At 38.7% G+C, this 14,566-nt stretch overlaps 1 protein-coding gene and 1 non-coding gene across 3 annotated transcripts in view; one reads left to right on the forward strand and one right to left on the reverse strand.

Moving 5' to 3' along the window:
- The window catches only part of COL1A2 (collagen type I alpha 2 chain), a 39,540-nt gene extending 31,816 nt beyond the window's left edge, over positions 1–7,724 (forward strand). For both annotated transcript variants that reach the window (XM_041466247.1, XM_041466246.1), the window contains exons 42-52: positions 110–217; positions 1,164–1,217; positions 1,320–1,427; positions 1,630–1,683; positions 2,004–2,111; positions 2,748–2,801; positions 2,933–3,040; positions 3,436–3,682; positions 4,101–4,294; positions 5,973–6,215; positions 6,802–7,724. In XM_041466247.1, the coding sequence (XP_041322181.1) occupies positions 110–217; positions 1,164–1,217; positions 1,320–1,427; positions 1,630–1,683; positions 2,004–2,111; positions 2,748–2,801; positions 2,933–3,040; positions 3,436–3,682; positions 4,101–4,294; positions 5,973–6,215; positions 6,802–6,948 (1,425 nt within the window). In that variant the 3' untranslated portion in view covers positions 6,949–7,724. The remainder of the gene's footprint in view (positions 1–109; positions 218–1,163; positions 1,218–1,319; positions 1,428–1,629; positions 1,684–2,003; positions 2,112–2,747; positions 2,802–2,932; positions 3,041–3,435; positions 3,683–4,100; positions 4,295–5,972; positions 6,216–6,801) is intronic.
- A 6,585-nt stretch (positions 7,725–14,309) lies between these two features.
- TRNAN-GUU lies at positions 14,310–14,383 on the reverse strand. The gene has a single exon. It is a non-coding gene; the product is annotated as a tRNA-Asn (tRNA).
- Between the last annotated feature and the right edge of the window lie 183 nt (positions 14,384–14,566).

A 14,566-nucleotide genomic window follows, 5' to 3' on the forward strand; every position in this document is an offset into this window, starting at 1 on the left:
CAAACTCATTGCAGAGAAATGCTGCTCTTAGATAAAGGCTAAAAGTTGTATAAGACTGGTTTGTGTTGTATTATAATGTCACATTTTGTCACAACTATTCCTGTATTAGGGTGAACCTGGTCCCCTGGGTGTTTCTGGTCCTCCTGGTGCTCGTGGTCCCTCTGGTCCTGTGGGTTCTCCTGGTCCAAATGGTGCTCCTGGTGAAGCTGGACGTGATGTAAGCTGTCTTTTATCCTCTTCAGATTGCTTTTTCTTCATTCTGATCCAAATACAAATACTCGGAAGAAGTGGATGGAACAGGAGGCTGTTCGGCTAGCAAACTTGTGCAATGTCTTCAGAGAAAATTATATCAGGAGTTTTATAGATATGGATTCCTATGCCCAGCTAGGTGACAGAGTTTTTAAAGCACAAGTTGTGTCTGAAATACATCCTGAAATCACTCTCAGAATCTTTGCACTTTTTACTTAAATGCCAAGAAAGATGGAGTGGGGAACATATATATCTTTCATGAAAGTATAAAAACTGCAGCCTTATCAGGGAAGCTTATTTGATAACCTGAAGCATAGTTAATACATTGTTAACACAAACCTTGAAGAGACTGCAGAATTTCAAGGAGAACCGAGAACAGTAATTTAAAAATCCTGAACTTTGTTTCATTGGAATTTTCTGAAGGAAAATGGGTTTTTTTGGACACAGCCTAAGTGCTGAAGTGAAATTATTATTCACAAAGAAAACCATTTAACCTTGTGAAGTACCACAGCAAATTAATTTACTTGTGGCTATTTTTTGGGTTGTTTTCCCTCCACTGGCATTTTTCATCTAAAAAGAAAGTCTCAATTTTAAGAGTCCAAGCTAGTAAAGACCACTGTTGTCTTAGCCTTTTCATTCAGAGAAATGTTGCAAAGCCCAGTAATTTTTTTCTTTACCCAACTTCTAAAACCTAAAATATTTGAAGACCCTTTTAGATTTTCTGAGAACATTAATACATTTAAGGTATTTGAGAATGGCATGTATGGCAGGGAAAAAGCTTTTTCTCTTTAAGATTTATGCTATCCTATCTCAATATCTTCTTACTCTCACCGTAAGCAATTAAACTGGGACACAGTTCTGTGTGAGATGAAAGGTGTTGGAATTTAGTAATTTTTTTCATGGTATTTTAATAGGGCAATCCTGGAAATGATGGTCCTCCAGGCCGTGATGGTGCTCCTGGTTTCAAGGTAACTTTGTTTCTTTTATTTCATTGTCATGGAAGAAATATTCTAATATGTGTAAGTCAGTAATAACACAATGTGTCTCCTGTCACACTCCTTTGTTCCCAGGGTGAGCGTGGTGCTCCTGGTAATCCTGGTCCCAGTGGTGCTCTGGGTGCTCCTGGTCCTCATGGCCAAGTTGGTCCTTCTGGGAAGCCTGGAAACCGTGGTGAACCTGTAAGTTGATGATATGATGGTATACCTTAACTTTCTAGATTAAGGTATAAGAGGACTAAGACTTGTCTATCATATATACAAAGTACTTCCCACCTCTACAATGTATAGATAATTACTTCACTTTCTCCAGAGATGTGTTGAGCATGGAACCTTCATTAGAACAATATACAGCAGTGACATGTATTCTCTGTTCTTGTTTCAGGGCCCTGCTGGTGCTGTCGGTCCTGCTGGTGCTTTTGGTCCAAGAGGTCTTGCTGTAAGTCTGATTTTTAAATACATTACCACATTGATGCAAGAAGAAAAAACATGATTTATTGATAAGGACTCTCATAAATGTGATCAAGGGGCCCAAAAAGTAATGCTAAAGGACCTGAAAATATTTAGGAATTTAGAATCTCAGTTAGCATTCTCTTTTGTGGGATCAATCCTGATCTTCCTGTGTGTTTTTAGGGGATGTCCATTATATACATTGGGATATGACTTAATGTAGAATATTTACACTTAATTCTTGCTTTGACAGAAGTATGTTCTTGAAGCTTTCTAATTTATTCCTTTGACACCTATATCCCTTCCTAGGGCCCACAAGGTCCACGTGGTGAGAAAGGTCTGCCTGGTGATAAGGGGCCTAGAGGTCTGCCTGGCTTGAAGGGACACAATGGATTGCAGGGTCTTCCTGGTCTTGCTGTAAGTAAATGATTTTCAGGGTTTTGAATATTAAGAGTAAAAAAAACCAAAATAAGGTCACACTAACAAGAAATTACATATGCACAATGCAGTATGTTAATACCACTTAACTCCACTCTGCAGCAAGTTTCAAGTGGAGAGTCATAAACAGTCTCTTTAACATTCAATGGTTTTTGTACAAAACTGAAGATTCTGGTGTTGGCATTAGAACTGTGACTACCATTAGTTCCCTTGAAGCTCAATTACATTTGGATAACAAAGGATTAAAAAATCTTTTGCCTTTGTTTTAGTATTATTTCTTATTTTGGCCAGAAATTATAAAACTTTTATCTCAGAAAAGCTCAAGTAATTTTTAGATTTCCTTCCCTTTAAATTTGGGTATCAACTGTAGGAATTCTGACTTTTATTTTGAAGCCTTCTCTGAAGATCAGAAGAAACAACATAAAGAATTTTACCCTCTCTCCTCTCTTCCCAAAACAAGCATTTTACACCCTAACTCCACTAATAAATGTCATTAGCCCCAGATTCCCATTCTCTGAACCCAAATACACATTACATACAATTCACTCTTGAATCAAGCAAACACAAACATGTTCCACTGCTCTTTTTTTGATGACTGTGTATTTTTCCCAATAGGGCCAACATGGTGATCAAGGTCCTCCTGGTAACACTGGCCCTGCTGGCCCACGGGTAAGTGAATTTCAGAATATGTTCAAATAACTCCCATTCTCTTTGTGCAATACATATGTATGCTCCCATCCATATGAATCCCTATTTGTAGCATCTTTAATGTCATTTAAACTGTTCAAATTTCCATTTAGGGTCCACCTGGTCCTTCTGGTCCTCCTGGTAAAGATGGTCGCAATGGTCTCCCTGGACCTATTGGCCCTGCTGGTGTGCGTGGCTCTCATGGTAGCCAAGGTCCTGCTGTGAGTATAACCTTTTTTTTGTTGATTTAACACATTTATGTTATACTATAAGCCTAGTAATTACATCACTTCAGAAGCCTAATAACACACATGGTTTTATTTCTTAAAAAAGATATGTAATATTAGGGAAATGTTTAACAGACCTAAACAAAAAGGTTTTCTTCACCTTACGGCCGGACTGCAAATGCAAAAGGAGATGTGGTAGTCCTGCACTGTGCATCTTCCACTGTTTCAACCCATAGCAGTCACCACAGGGCAAGTCCAGGTGTGCTGCCTCCAATGAGAGCTGAGGGTGCCAGGAGTTAACTAGGAGTATGCATGTGTGGAAGCATTTCACTAAAAGCACCATATCTCTAACAGAATGCTTTTTGTCTTGTGCTTTTGAAAAACTTCAGGGTCCTCCTGGCCCTCCTGGTCCCCCTGGCCCCCCTGGTCCCAATGGTGGTGGATATGAAGTTGGCTTTGATGCAGAATACTACCGGGCTGATCAGCCTTCTCTCAGACCCAAGGATTATGAAGTTGATGCCACTCTGAAAACACTGAACAACCAAATTGAGACCCTGCTGACCCCAGAAGGCTCCAGAAAGAACCCAGCTCGCACCTGCCGTGACCTCAGACTTAGCCACCCAGAATGGAGCAGCGGTATGTTAGTGCCAGATGTTTGCCCTTTGTGGCTCAGCAGCACTTCCAGGGCATTAGCTTTCTTCAGTGAAAGGTATCCTTGGCCACGTGGCAAAAATACTAAATGACCAGTGAAGAAGTTCTTTCTGCCTCCACTGAAAATAGATACAGTTACATCCTGAAAAACTCTTTGTAGATATTGTTGCACATTATTGCAATAATTTTCCAAAATATCACATTAAATTGATTTTAAATACAATTTCTTATACATTAACATATCATTAACAATCCAAAATATCTGTATCCCACTTATCACCTTAATATTGCCCCTAGCTGTGATATTTATGGCCTGAGTTCCTATATAAGATAAGTGAATATGAGCTGCATGCAAAGTTTGTGCAGAGTGAACCGTGATTTACATTCCTCCCCTCAATGGCAGGCTTCTACTGGATTGACCCCAACCAAGGCTGCACTGCAGATGCCATTAGAGCATACTGTGATTTTTCCAATGGTGAGACTTGCATCTATGCCAACCCTGACAACATTCCTGCTAAGAACTGGTATATCAACAAGAATCCCAAGGACAAGAAGCAGCACATATGGTTTGGTGAAACTATCAATGGTGGCAGCCAGGTAAGTGATGTATGGCAGGGTGATTGTTTCCTGCAGCACTGTCTGAAGAGTTCTCGATTCAGTGACTCTCAGAAGCAAGCACATAAATTAAGTTCTTAGGGGAGAAATATTAAAAAGCCAGCTGTGTTTTATCTCAAGGGCATAGAGCTCTGATTCTGATTTAGATCAGTTTGTTAAAAGTACTTCTCAGTATTGCAGTATTTGCAGACATCAAGAAAAGACATCAACTTTTCTTGATGTCTGCAAATGATCAGTTCAGCCTGACTAATGGTTATTGCTAAGGGAAGCCTGGTCTGGAATATGGTACATATAAAGACGTCTACCAATTTTTTCAGAAAATGTCTGAAAAATTAAGAAAAACATCAATCTTTTTAATTGATATTTTTTATACAACACTATTCCTGGAAAGATATTTATATTACACATCACAGATTCTGAGTGCATGCCACCGTAACACTGAGAATTGTTGGTGTAAGTGAAAACAAGAACTACTACTTGCATGTTAGACACTGTCCCAGCAAATTGCAAATACATCACTTTTGTTCAGCTAAGGAGATTTAATTACCTAATTCTTAATGAAATTGAGTTAATATTGTGTTGAAGTGTCTAAAATGAGATTTAATCACATTGGATCAGAACAGTCTAGGGTCCTGTTTCTTAGAGGGGCAAAAAGTAGATACTGTAAAAAAAATATAAGAGTGAAAAAGAACATTTGTACCATCCATAGACATTGGTGTATTAAAAAAAAATTTCAAAACTCTATCAAAAAAGGTTTCACAGTTTTATTGAGACAGGCATTGTTTGTGTGTAGCTGTGGGAACAGTAGATTGTCTTCCTTGAACTTATCTGATCTTGTCTCTGAATCCATATAAACTGCTAACACCATACCTTGGAACAGAACTCTACAGTTCAACTACATCCACTCACGTCTGGTTGTCAGTCTACCTCCTACTACTTCTATTTTGTGCTCTTTACCTCTGGGGTGGCAATAGAAAAGTGATTGTAGACTGGGGATTCTTTTTTATAAGCTGTCATGGTTTAAGCTCAGATAGAAATTAGGTACCATTGCCACTTGCTCAACTCCCTCTCTCTTCCCCCCAGTACACCCTAGTAGAAGGGGAGGAGAATCCAAGTAAGACTGGCATGTTGCAATAAAAACAGTTTAATATTTGAAAAGAAAATACAGTAACAATGGTAAATAATAATGATAATAAAAAGGAAAACAATAGGTGATGCAAAATGTCATTGGTAACCACCTGCTGACTGGTGCCAGACCTCCCTGCTTCCTGAAGCCAGACTGGCTGCCTTTTTGGGTTACTTCATCCCAGTTTATATACTGAGCATTATTTTTTATGGTGTTGAATATTCCTTTGGTCAGCCCAGGTCACCTGTCCAAGCTATGCTCCCTGCCAGTTTCTTTTGCACACTTCCTCACTGGCAGAGCATGAGACACAAAAAAAAAAAAAAAAAAAAGTCCTTGACTTAGCAAATATCTGAAACATCAGTGTGTTTTCAACACCATTCCAAATCCAAAACACAGCCCTGTATCAGCAACTGAGAAGAAATTAACTCTACCCTAGCTAAAACCAGGACACCAGAGCAGCTATCACTCATTTTCATTACAAACATCCTCCTTTCCCCCACAATGCAACTGACTGGGTTCCTCTCTGTTTTTCAGTTTGAATACAATAGTGAAGGAGTGACCTCCAAGGATATGGCCACCCAACTCGCCTTCATGCGTCTGCTGGCCAACCATGCCTCCCAGAACATCACCTACCACTGCAAGAACAGCATTGCCTACATGGATGCAGAAACTGGCAACCTTAAGAAAGCTGTTGTGCTGCAGGGATCCAACGACGTTGAGCTACGAGCTGAAGGCAACAGCAGATTCACTTTCAGTGTTCTCGAGGATGGCTGCTCTGTAAGTAACACAGAAACCATGGGCGTGGTGACTGCCCAGGCCTAGGCATGTGATTAGGGATAGAGTTGTGCTTTAATTCAGAATTAGATTATTGGTCAAACCAGCAAAATTTTGCCTGGTGAAGATACATAGCCTACCAACCCAACCATGGCAGATCCTTAACAAGTGGGAAGGAAAAGGTTACAAAAAAAATCCTACCTTGTACTGTGCATGTGGCCAAAAAAAGAGTTTTCAGAGGGACCAGATCCAAATTCCATGTAAACAGAAGACTGATAAGAAAACAATGCACATGCCATAGAAGGGGCAGGATCTTTAAGTCCTGAAACAATCAAGCAGAGTTCTCTTGGGATCTAACATAATTTTAAATAATATGGTAGTTTGCATACAGCATCACATCGGACTACAAAAGATTCAAGTAAATATTTTCTCTGTATTGGAGATTTAAATAGTTGGATGTGGGTATCTGATTTGCAAACAATACAAGCAAAATTAATATGAAATTTTTTCAGGAATTATCCGTTCAGGTAAAACAATTCCTAATACTATGAACAATGCAATAACAATTGCAATGAATCTTCTCTTACAGAGAAAGAACAACGAGTGGGGCAAAACAATCATTGAATACAGAACAAATAAGCCATCCCGCTTGCCCATCCTTGACATTGCACCTTTGGATATTGGCGGCGCTGACCAAGAATTCGGTTTGGACATTGGCCCAGTCTGTTTTAAATGAATGAACTAAAATTAACTTAAAGCCTCTCCCAAATTATTCTCTTGTCATTTCTTTTTATAATGAAAGCTGACTCCTTCCATTTCTTCTGTTCATCTACTTGCTTAAACTCTGGGCGAAAGAGAAGGAGAAGAATTGATTGGAGCATTGTGCAATGAAATTTAATACAGCCCCAAATGGACTTGGAAGTCTTTCAAGATTTAACACCTTGTTTTGGGAAATGTCAACCTTTGTAAAGAAAAAAAAACCAAAATAAAAAGTCATGAAAGTTTGCACCACTTGTGGCCTTTGAATATCTTCCACAGAGGAAGTTTAAATCCATGACTTCCAAAGGTTTAAACTACCTCATACACTAAATCAAGAGTCATCCACATCTTTTGTAGGAACTTCTCCATATGATCTGAGGTACTTTCAATTCCACTCAAAATACAGTGGTGCTAATTGTATAATTACAGAGTATTTTTCCAATACTTGAACTTTGATGGTGCTAGTAGCATTTAAAATATTGCTTCTCTGTTTCTTTGAAGTCTGTCTTAAAACTTAAGATGTCCTGTCTCACCCACAGCTTAAGCATGTGGATAATTTTTCTTCCTCTTGATCTTCTTCCTCCAAAATCAGGTGTTCCCACTTTCAAATTTCATTTCAATCTTCTACTATGGGTAAAAAAAGGTCATCATTTCTCAAAAAAAAAAAAAGAACGAAAATGTATTTTGTATATGTGAGATGTTTAAATAAATTGTGAAAAAAAAATGAAATAAAGCATGTCCAGTGTTCCAAAAGAAACTATTTAATTACTTGCTTAGATGCATTGGAGATTCTCAGACCAAGATTTTAGCACATTGCTATAAAACATTTTGTTAAAGCCTCAAAAGGTTGCCTACAACTCTCTTAAGGGTGTGATTGTCTATTCGACTCTTCATTTCAACACTAACTTTTGAGAAGTTCTCAAGAAACTCACTCAGTAATTCTGTGCCTCATAGTATGCCAAGTTCAGGAGCAGAAATAATTCCATCCGTTTGTCCAACTACTAAGTAGGATTAATGGCTGCAAGAAGGATCATCATCTCACTTAAAGGTGGAAGGAAAATGAAGCTTCTCTCTTTCACTTGAGGACAGAAAACTCCTGGCAGTTGATTGAGCTGTGCTCTGATGCTTTGCTGTAACCAGCAGAACTGTGCCTGTGCACTTCAGAAAAGAGGTGCAGAAGTCTATGCCAAGAATCTCAGATTTAGTTGTTTTGTCAGGAAGGTCAGTGTTAGGCCCTTACAGTTTGTTCAGTTCTGTATGGGACACAGAACCATATGCTTTTGCTAGCCTTAATAATTTACTGTCACACAAACCACCATGAGAAGCAAAGATGTCTTTTCTGAGACCTTTTAGAATACTGCTGAAAACCCTAAATGAACTGCAGTTCCAACAGCCATGTTTTTGTAGTTGGGAAGGTGCTTGAGAGAACCAACAGAGGACCATGAAGACAACAGCAAAAGCATGCAAGGCATGAGGTGAGATGGCCAGACAGAACCCCCAAAGAGTGGCATGAAGAAAATATCCAGAATAAAGTCCCTGTAACCTGAAGAAAGCACAACTCTAGAGATTAGCAGCTGAGAGTCTGAAGGCAGCTCCAAATGGTGCAAGGAGAAATAAGCACTAAAATCTGCTTCTAAGGACTCTTTTTGTTGTTCTTGCTTGCAATTAACTGATTAAGGAAAATAGGGCAAATATCAAAATAGCTGCTTGGATGCAGCTGCTATATGCCTGCAGCTGTGTGCTGAATTAGTAAAAATGGGAATTTCCATTATGAAATATAACCCATTTTTTCTTCACTGAGTAAAACACACTGTAGGTAAATACCTGCATTTACTCATTGGACCATGATGATTCTTAAAATATTATAAGCATTTTCTTACCATTTCAAGAAAATGCTTGAATGCATTTCACATTTTTACTGTTGTAAAAACAGTAATTCAATATTTGAAAACAGCAAATACTTTCTTTCTTTGTCTACAAGACAGAAGTTCCTACAAGGACTGAAAAGCTAAAATTTCATCCCTCAGGTTATGCAATTCCCTAGAAGGTATGCAAAGTTTAGGGAGGTATTGCTAGGATAGGGAGGTAGTCCTTTGTTGCCTGGGGAGAAAAAAAAATCCCAAAGCACAGCTAAAGGAACACTTGAGTTTAGAAAGGAAACTGCAGCTAGCAAACACTGTCTCCTTTTGTTGTCTTCTGATTCCTCCTTTGCTCTCTGTGATCTATTCCATGGCATGTCCTTCTAGGCAGAGAACTCTTTCTGTCTATCAGCTCACTAATAATATCCAAATTATGTGTTTTCAGATCTTTGCTCAAAAAACAACCTCATCTGGAAATTAAACCTGAAAAAATGCATAGTATTTACCTCACAAATTCCAGCCTCATTAGCACTGGACAGATATTCAGTCTGCCTTGCAGGTTTTCAGCTTATCAGAACCTATTGCATGATCAAGTATTTTGCTTATGCTATGTAAAATATTGAAGAAACTGTCTTTCAAAAATCATAGCTGCAAATAAGAAATAAAGGGCAGATAGGGCAGAGAGCTTAATATTAGTCTAGTTTTGGGAATATAAGATGTTGAATAAACTTCTGGTAAAGTGATCTTAATTATTTTTCGGAATACTCTGCCTCCCTATAAACATTATCTTTGGAGAATTTCATTATCAGCAGCAATACATCTAGAGCATCAGCATAAATTAGCTGAAACTATAGATTAACGTTTACATTTGTAGCAGGAAATAATCTTGGAAGGAAAGGAAGACAGCTGGAGTAACTAAGTGAAAGGCAAAGTTTGCAGCAAGCACTGGCTGTACTGCACCAGAACAGAATTGCTGGGGAAGCTCTGAAGAGCTGGGTGGAGAGACAACTGATGTGACACAACTGTGCTGACCAAAGTACCGCAGCATTCAGACCATTTTCCTCCCTGGAATCTGCAGGACTGATGACCCTCACCTGTGTGATCAATAAATATATTCTATCAGCTTTTCTTACACCATCCCCCCAGGAGATGGACAGAGATTAAAAGGCTCCTGTCAGTATGTGCTTCTAATTGTATCTAAGCTGACTTCTGATGTCTCCAGTGCAATATTTTGTGTCCATGCAGTTTCCTGTTACAGCAGGCTCAGCTGGCAGCACATTGGGCTCTCTGTTGCATTGCTCTCTGTGCTTTTGCATTAATATGGCCTAAGTAAAAACTAGAGGCAAGGAGAGAACCATCAAGGGGACCAACACTGAGCAAAAAGAAACTCAAACTGTGTAGCACGGTTCTAGAAGTGGCAGTTGTAACCACACAGCCCTGAAAGGAGAAACACTAGCCACTGCCAATTATCTTTAGTATCTGAGTTTATCAGTCTAAAATATGAATACTGTGCTACAGACAAATACCTTTTAATACAGATGAGTGACAAAACAACATTAACAGACAACATATCTACACTTCCACCACTCAGGTTGTTTAAGTCAAAGCTTTTAACATGACTTTTGATTCATTTTATTCTAGTGGTTTCAGACAGGACTTCCTAGAATCTGCCTTCCTACCACCCTCTTGATGCAGTGTTTTACAGTATTAGAATCATGTATCCAATTCCAATGAGACATTAGCAAGCTTAAATAATATGCAAACAGAAGTAACCCCTAATTCATTTCGTTTTAATCATGTCTCATTCTGAGCTCATTAGAAATCCATATTTTTCTATAGGGCTCTCCTATAAATCTCAGATGCATAATGAATGCAATCTGCAGTGCATAAATAAAGAAATTACTGCATGTCTGTATTCTAAGGCTGGAATACATTTGTCCTTTCCTGGAAAATATGTGGTTGGATATTACATGAGCAAAATTTCCTGCACATGAATCCATGCTTATGTATACACCCCAACAACTCAGGAAATTATGATTTTCATTAAGGCAAATATAACTATCAAAACAAACCAATAGATCATTTGAATATTATTTTGAAGACAAGCATTTGAAATACATAAAATAAATTCCAATTATTATCAATATCTTACTGTGTTCAAGCAACAGAAATTGGACCTTCAGGTGAAATGAAACTTTTCCCAAATGCCAATTCTGAAGACACAGTCAAACAGCAGAGCAGTTCTCCACCATTGTCATAGGCGTTGTGCACCCCCTACTGCCTCACATACTAATTACCAGCCCCTGAAGACTTTTTCTACGGCTTCTATTCCCAAATTCATTGTCATTCACAGAATCACAAAATAGTCTGAGTTGGTGGGGATCTACAAGGACCCCTAGTCCAACTCTTACATAAATGGCCCACAGAAGTATCAAACCCACAACCGTGGTGTTATTGGCACCATGCTCAAAGCAACTGAGCTAATCTCAGGATTGTTGCTGTCATAATCTTCTGTGCCAAGACTATCCTACAGGCTATTTCTTAAAAACATCAGCATCAGAACTCACCCTAAATATGCACTAACATATGAGAAGAACACTTATCCAAAGAGGAAAGCTCTTGGAGCAAACTGCAGGCTCACTCAGGGCACAAAAAAAGACAATAATTAACTTTACTCTTTTAGTTGTTAGGTTCTGTCAATCTGAAATTATCTTCTCTATATAGCAGTGTAAAGGACAGGGTTTTTTCTTCATAAAATCTTTCTTCCATAATGACTGTCAGTTTTTCTGTTTTTCAATTTTATCCAAAGAGATTTACCACTACTTTTTGGTTAAGTTATTTAACATCTCAAGGTGTAAGTCTCTGCTCCCAATATATCCCAGTATAGTCTCTACAATAGTGTGACAAGAGGAGTCACCCAAAAACAGTCTGACTTAATTTGGAGAAAATGCTTTTCATTGCTGTTTCTAGTTAATAATGAGCTACCTTCTCATTTATTTTCATTTTTCAGCATTTAACAGGGAATAAGACTAATTCCTCAGTTTGAAAGAACATCCATTGCTATTATGGCGGTCTGTACCTGCCTCTATACATTTGCTTTACCACAGTCATCTAAAATCTCAATTCCTACAGAAGCTGCCCATAGCCAAAATTATTTGCTCCCCAGATTCTGCAATGAGACCCAAAGGACCTCTGCTTATTCTTCTCAGGAACAGCAGAGAGCAAACCACACTCATGGAGAGCACCTGCCTCACAGTAGACAAAAAGTAGAATTACAGTTTTACTTCATTTCTCTAATCTACTTTAATTCTCATACAGATACAAGAGAGGCATTAGGTACAATAGATACAGACAGATACAAGAAGTCCTTCAAACGTTTTCAGTTCCATATGTGATTCTAGAGTACAGTTTCAAACACTTTATTCCATATAGCTCCTGTAACTCTCAGTTAGTAGTCTCCAGTTTTCTGGAGAGACTAAGAGCTAAGGTTAAGAATTAACCCTGTGCAGGATGAGCTGCTGGTTTGTGCCTACAGATGACAGTGTCCTTGTCTGGCTCCAGGTGAGAGGAACCAGCATTTCATCTCCCTCCTCCAGTGCTGGGATGCCCTCAGCTGCTTTGGGAGCATGAGCACTTAGATTCTCCTGGAGATTCAGGAACTACATTCCTACCCCCCACTCACCTCCCTCCCACAAGTTAACCACAGCATATGTATTTTGACAAGCACATCCAAGAGTAAACAATACTGATTCTAACACCTTGCTCATGTTTAAGGCAGTGTTTCTCTGGCCCTATATGCAATGATATTACCACCTGCATAACTTTTACTGTTGCCTGTACATCAGAATCTTATAGATCTCTTTCTTGTAATAAGACTTGGGTATCCATTCCAGGCATGACACGCTGACAATAAAATTATGGCCCAAGGACTGACCTATAGATTAACTAGGTTTCTCTCACACTTTCTTTCTTGGTCCATAGCACTGTTCTTGCATTCTATTTATTCTCTGCTGCAGACGCTTAGTCTAAAAATACATTCTCTATGTTAACTCTACATAAATACTGTGGAAATTTCACATGCAACAAATCAGTAGCTGTTTTCTGTGGGCTTTGAACAGCTCCTTTACCTCTTTGCCACTGACATGAAAATGCACCGCTCAGACACACTGTGGAGACTACTTGAACTGATTTCTACTCACTCCTTCATCTGTTTTTTTAGTATGGTTATGAAGTTTAATAGATTTTTTTTTTTTTTGCTAAACTCACAGCCTTTTACAACCTGAAACTGAAATTTAGGACAGCATGCCTCTTAAAAATGTACAAATTTTTAATTTGTTGTCTGATATGATCTGGACTTGGCATGTTGAAAACCAACTGGGATTTTTATTCCATTTCCTAATTGCTTTGCATGTACCAGGGAAACAGGTCTGTGGAAAGACAGCTCTGTGAGAGAAGCACAGGCTCATGAAATAGAATCATAGAATCATTGAATTTTAAAGGCTAGGAGTGGACCTTAAAGTTCATCTAGTCTTGACCACCCCTGGCAGGGGCTCCTCCTACTATACCAGATTGCTCTAGGCCTTATCCAACTTGGCTTTGAACATGGCCAGAGTTGGAGTATCCACAGTCTTCCTGGGCAACATGTTTCAGTGTCTAACTACCCTCACAGTAAAAAATTTCTTTCTAATACCTAACCTAAATTCTTCCTCTTTCAATTTATACCCATTACTCCTTGTCCTATCACTACAGCTCCTGAAAAAGAGTCCACAAGAAAGCTGCTGAAGGATAACGGGCTCCAGTGGTTTCACTGCATATGGATTTCTTCTGATTTTGGGCTTTAGAGAAAGCCATACACTATTAGTAAAAACTTTCAAAGTATTTTTAAAGCACAAGAAAAAATAACACATCAAAGAATTAAATCTCCCTACCAGTCATCTGAGCAGGTATTAGTGTGCTGTGCACAAGGGATTTAAAGCCAGAAGCAAAAAACAATAGCTCTCCTGCAGATTCCAACTGACCAGTTACACAAAATTGCTGGAAATGGCACAATTATTCAGTTACCTGTTAATTCCCAAATGACAAATCTTTGCTAAGCCTGAAGTGCACAGTAGCCCATGTTGATATTTTGTATATATATGTTTACATTTCAACATCAAAAAATAACACTGATCCTTTACAGCTCACAAACAACACAACAGAGCTCCATACAGACAAACAAAAATGACAGAATAGGGAACGTTGCAATATTCAGCTAAAATGAAACTATTTCTAAGCAATTTAATTTTTAAATAATGATGCATGGAAATATTGTAGTCTGTTAATCCATTGCTTCATACATCAGCAAATTAGGGTTTCAGTGAATCTGAGGCTAAAGACAGAATTCCAAATTTCTAAAATTTCACTGAATGGCTAGGTTTTGAAGGGACCTTAAGAACATCTGGTTCCAAATCCCTGCCATGGCAGAGGAAAAGCAAGGACACGTCCCTGGGTGGGCTCGAACCACCAACCTTTCGGTTAACAGCCGAACGCGCTAACCGATTGCGCCACAGAGACTCCCTTGGCACTGGAATCTTCATAAGAAAAAATAATTTTCCTACCCAAAATAAATTTATGTTCCTAAAAACATCAATTTCAAGTAGCAGGGATTTAGTGCAGAGATGCTAAAAGAGAACATGGTCATCACATGGCATCTGTATTGCTGGCAGCCAGAAGGAAAGGCTTATAATGCTGCACAAA

This window comes from Pyrgilauda ruficollis, unplaced genomic scaffold (genome assembly GCF_017590135.1).
Source record: "Pyrgilauda ruficollis isolate IOZ18807 unplaced genomic scaffold, ASM1759013v1 scaffold2, whole genome shotgun sequence".
Taxonomy (NCBI): domain Eukaryota; kingdom Metazoa; phylum Chordata; class Aves; order Passeriformes; family Passeridae; genus Pyrgilauda; species Pyrgilauda ruficollis.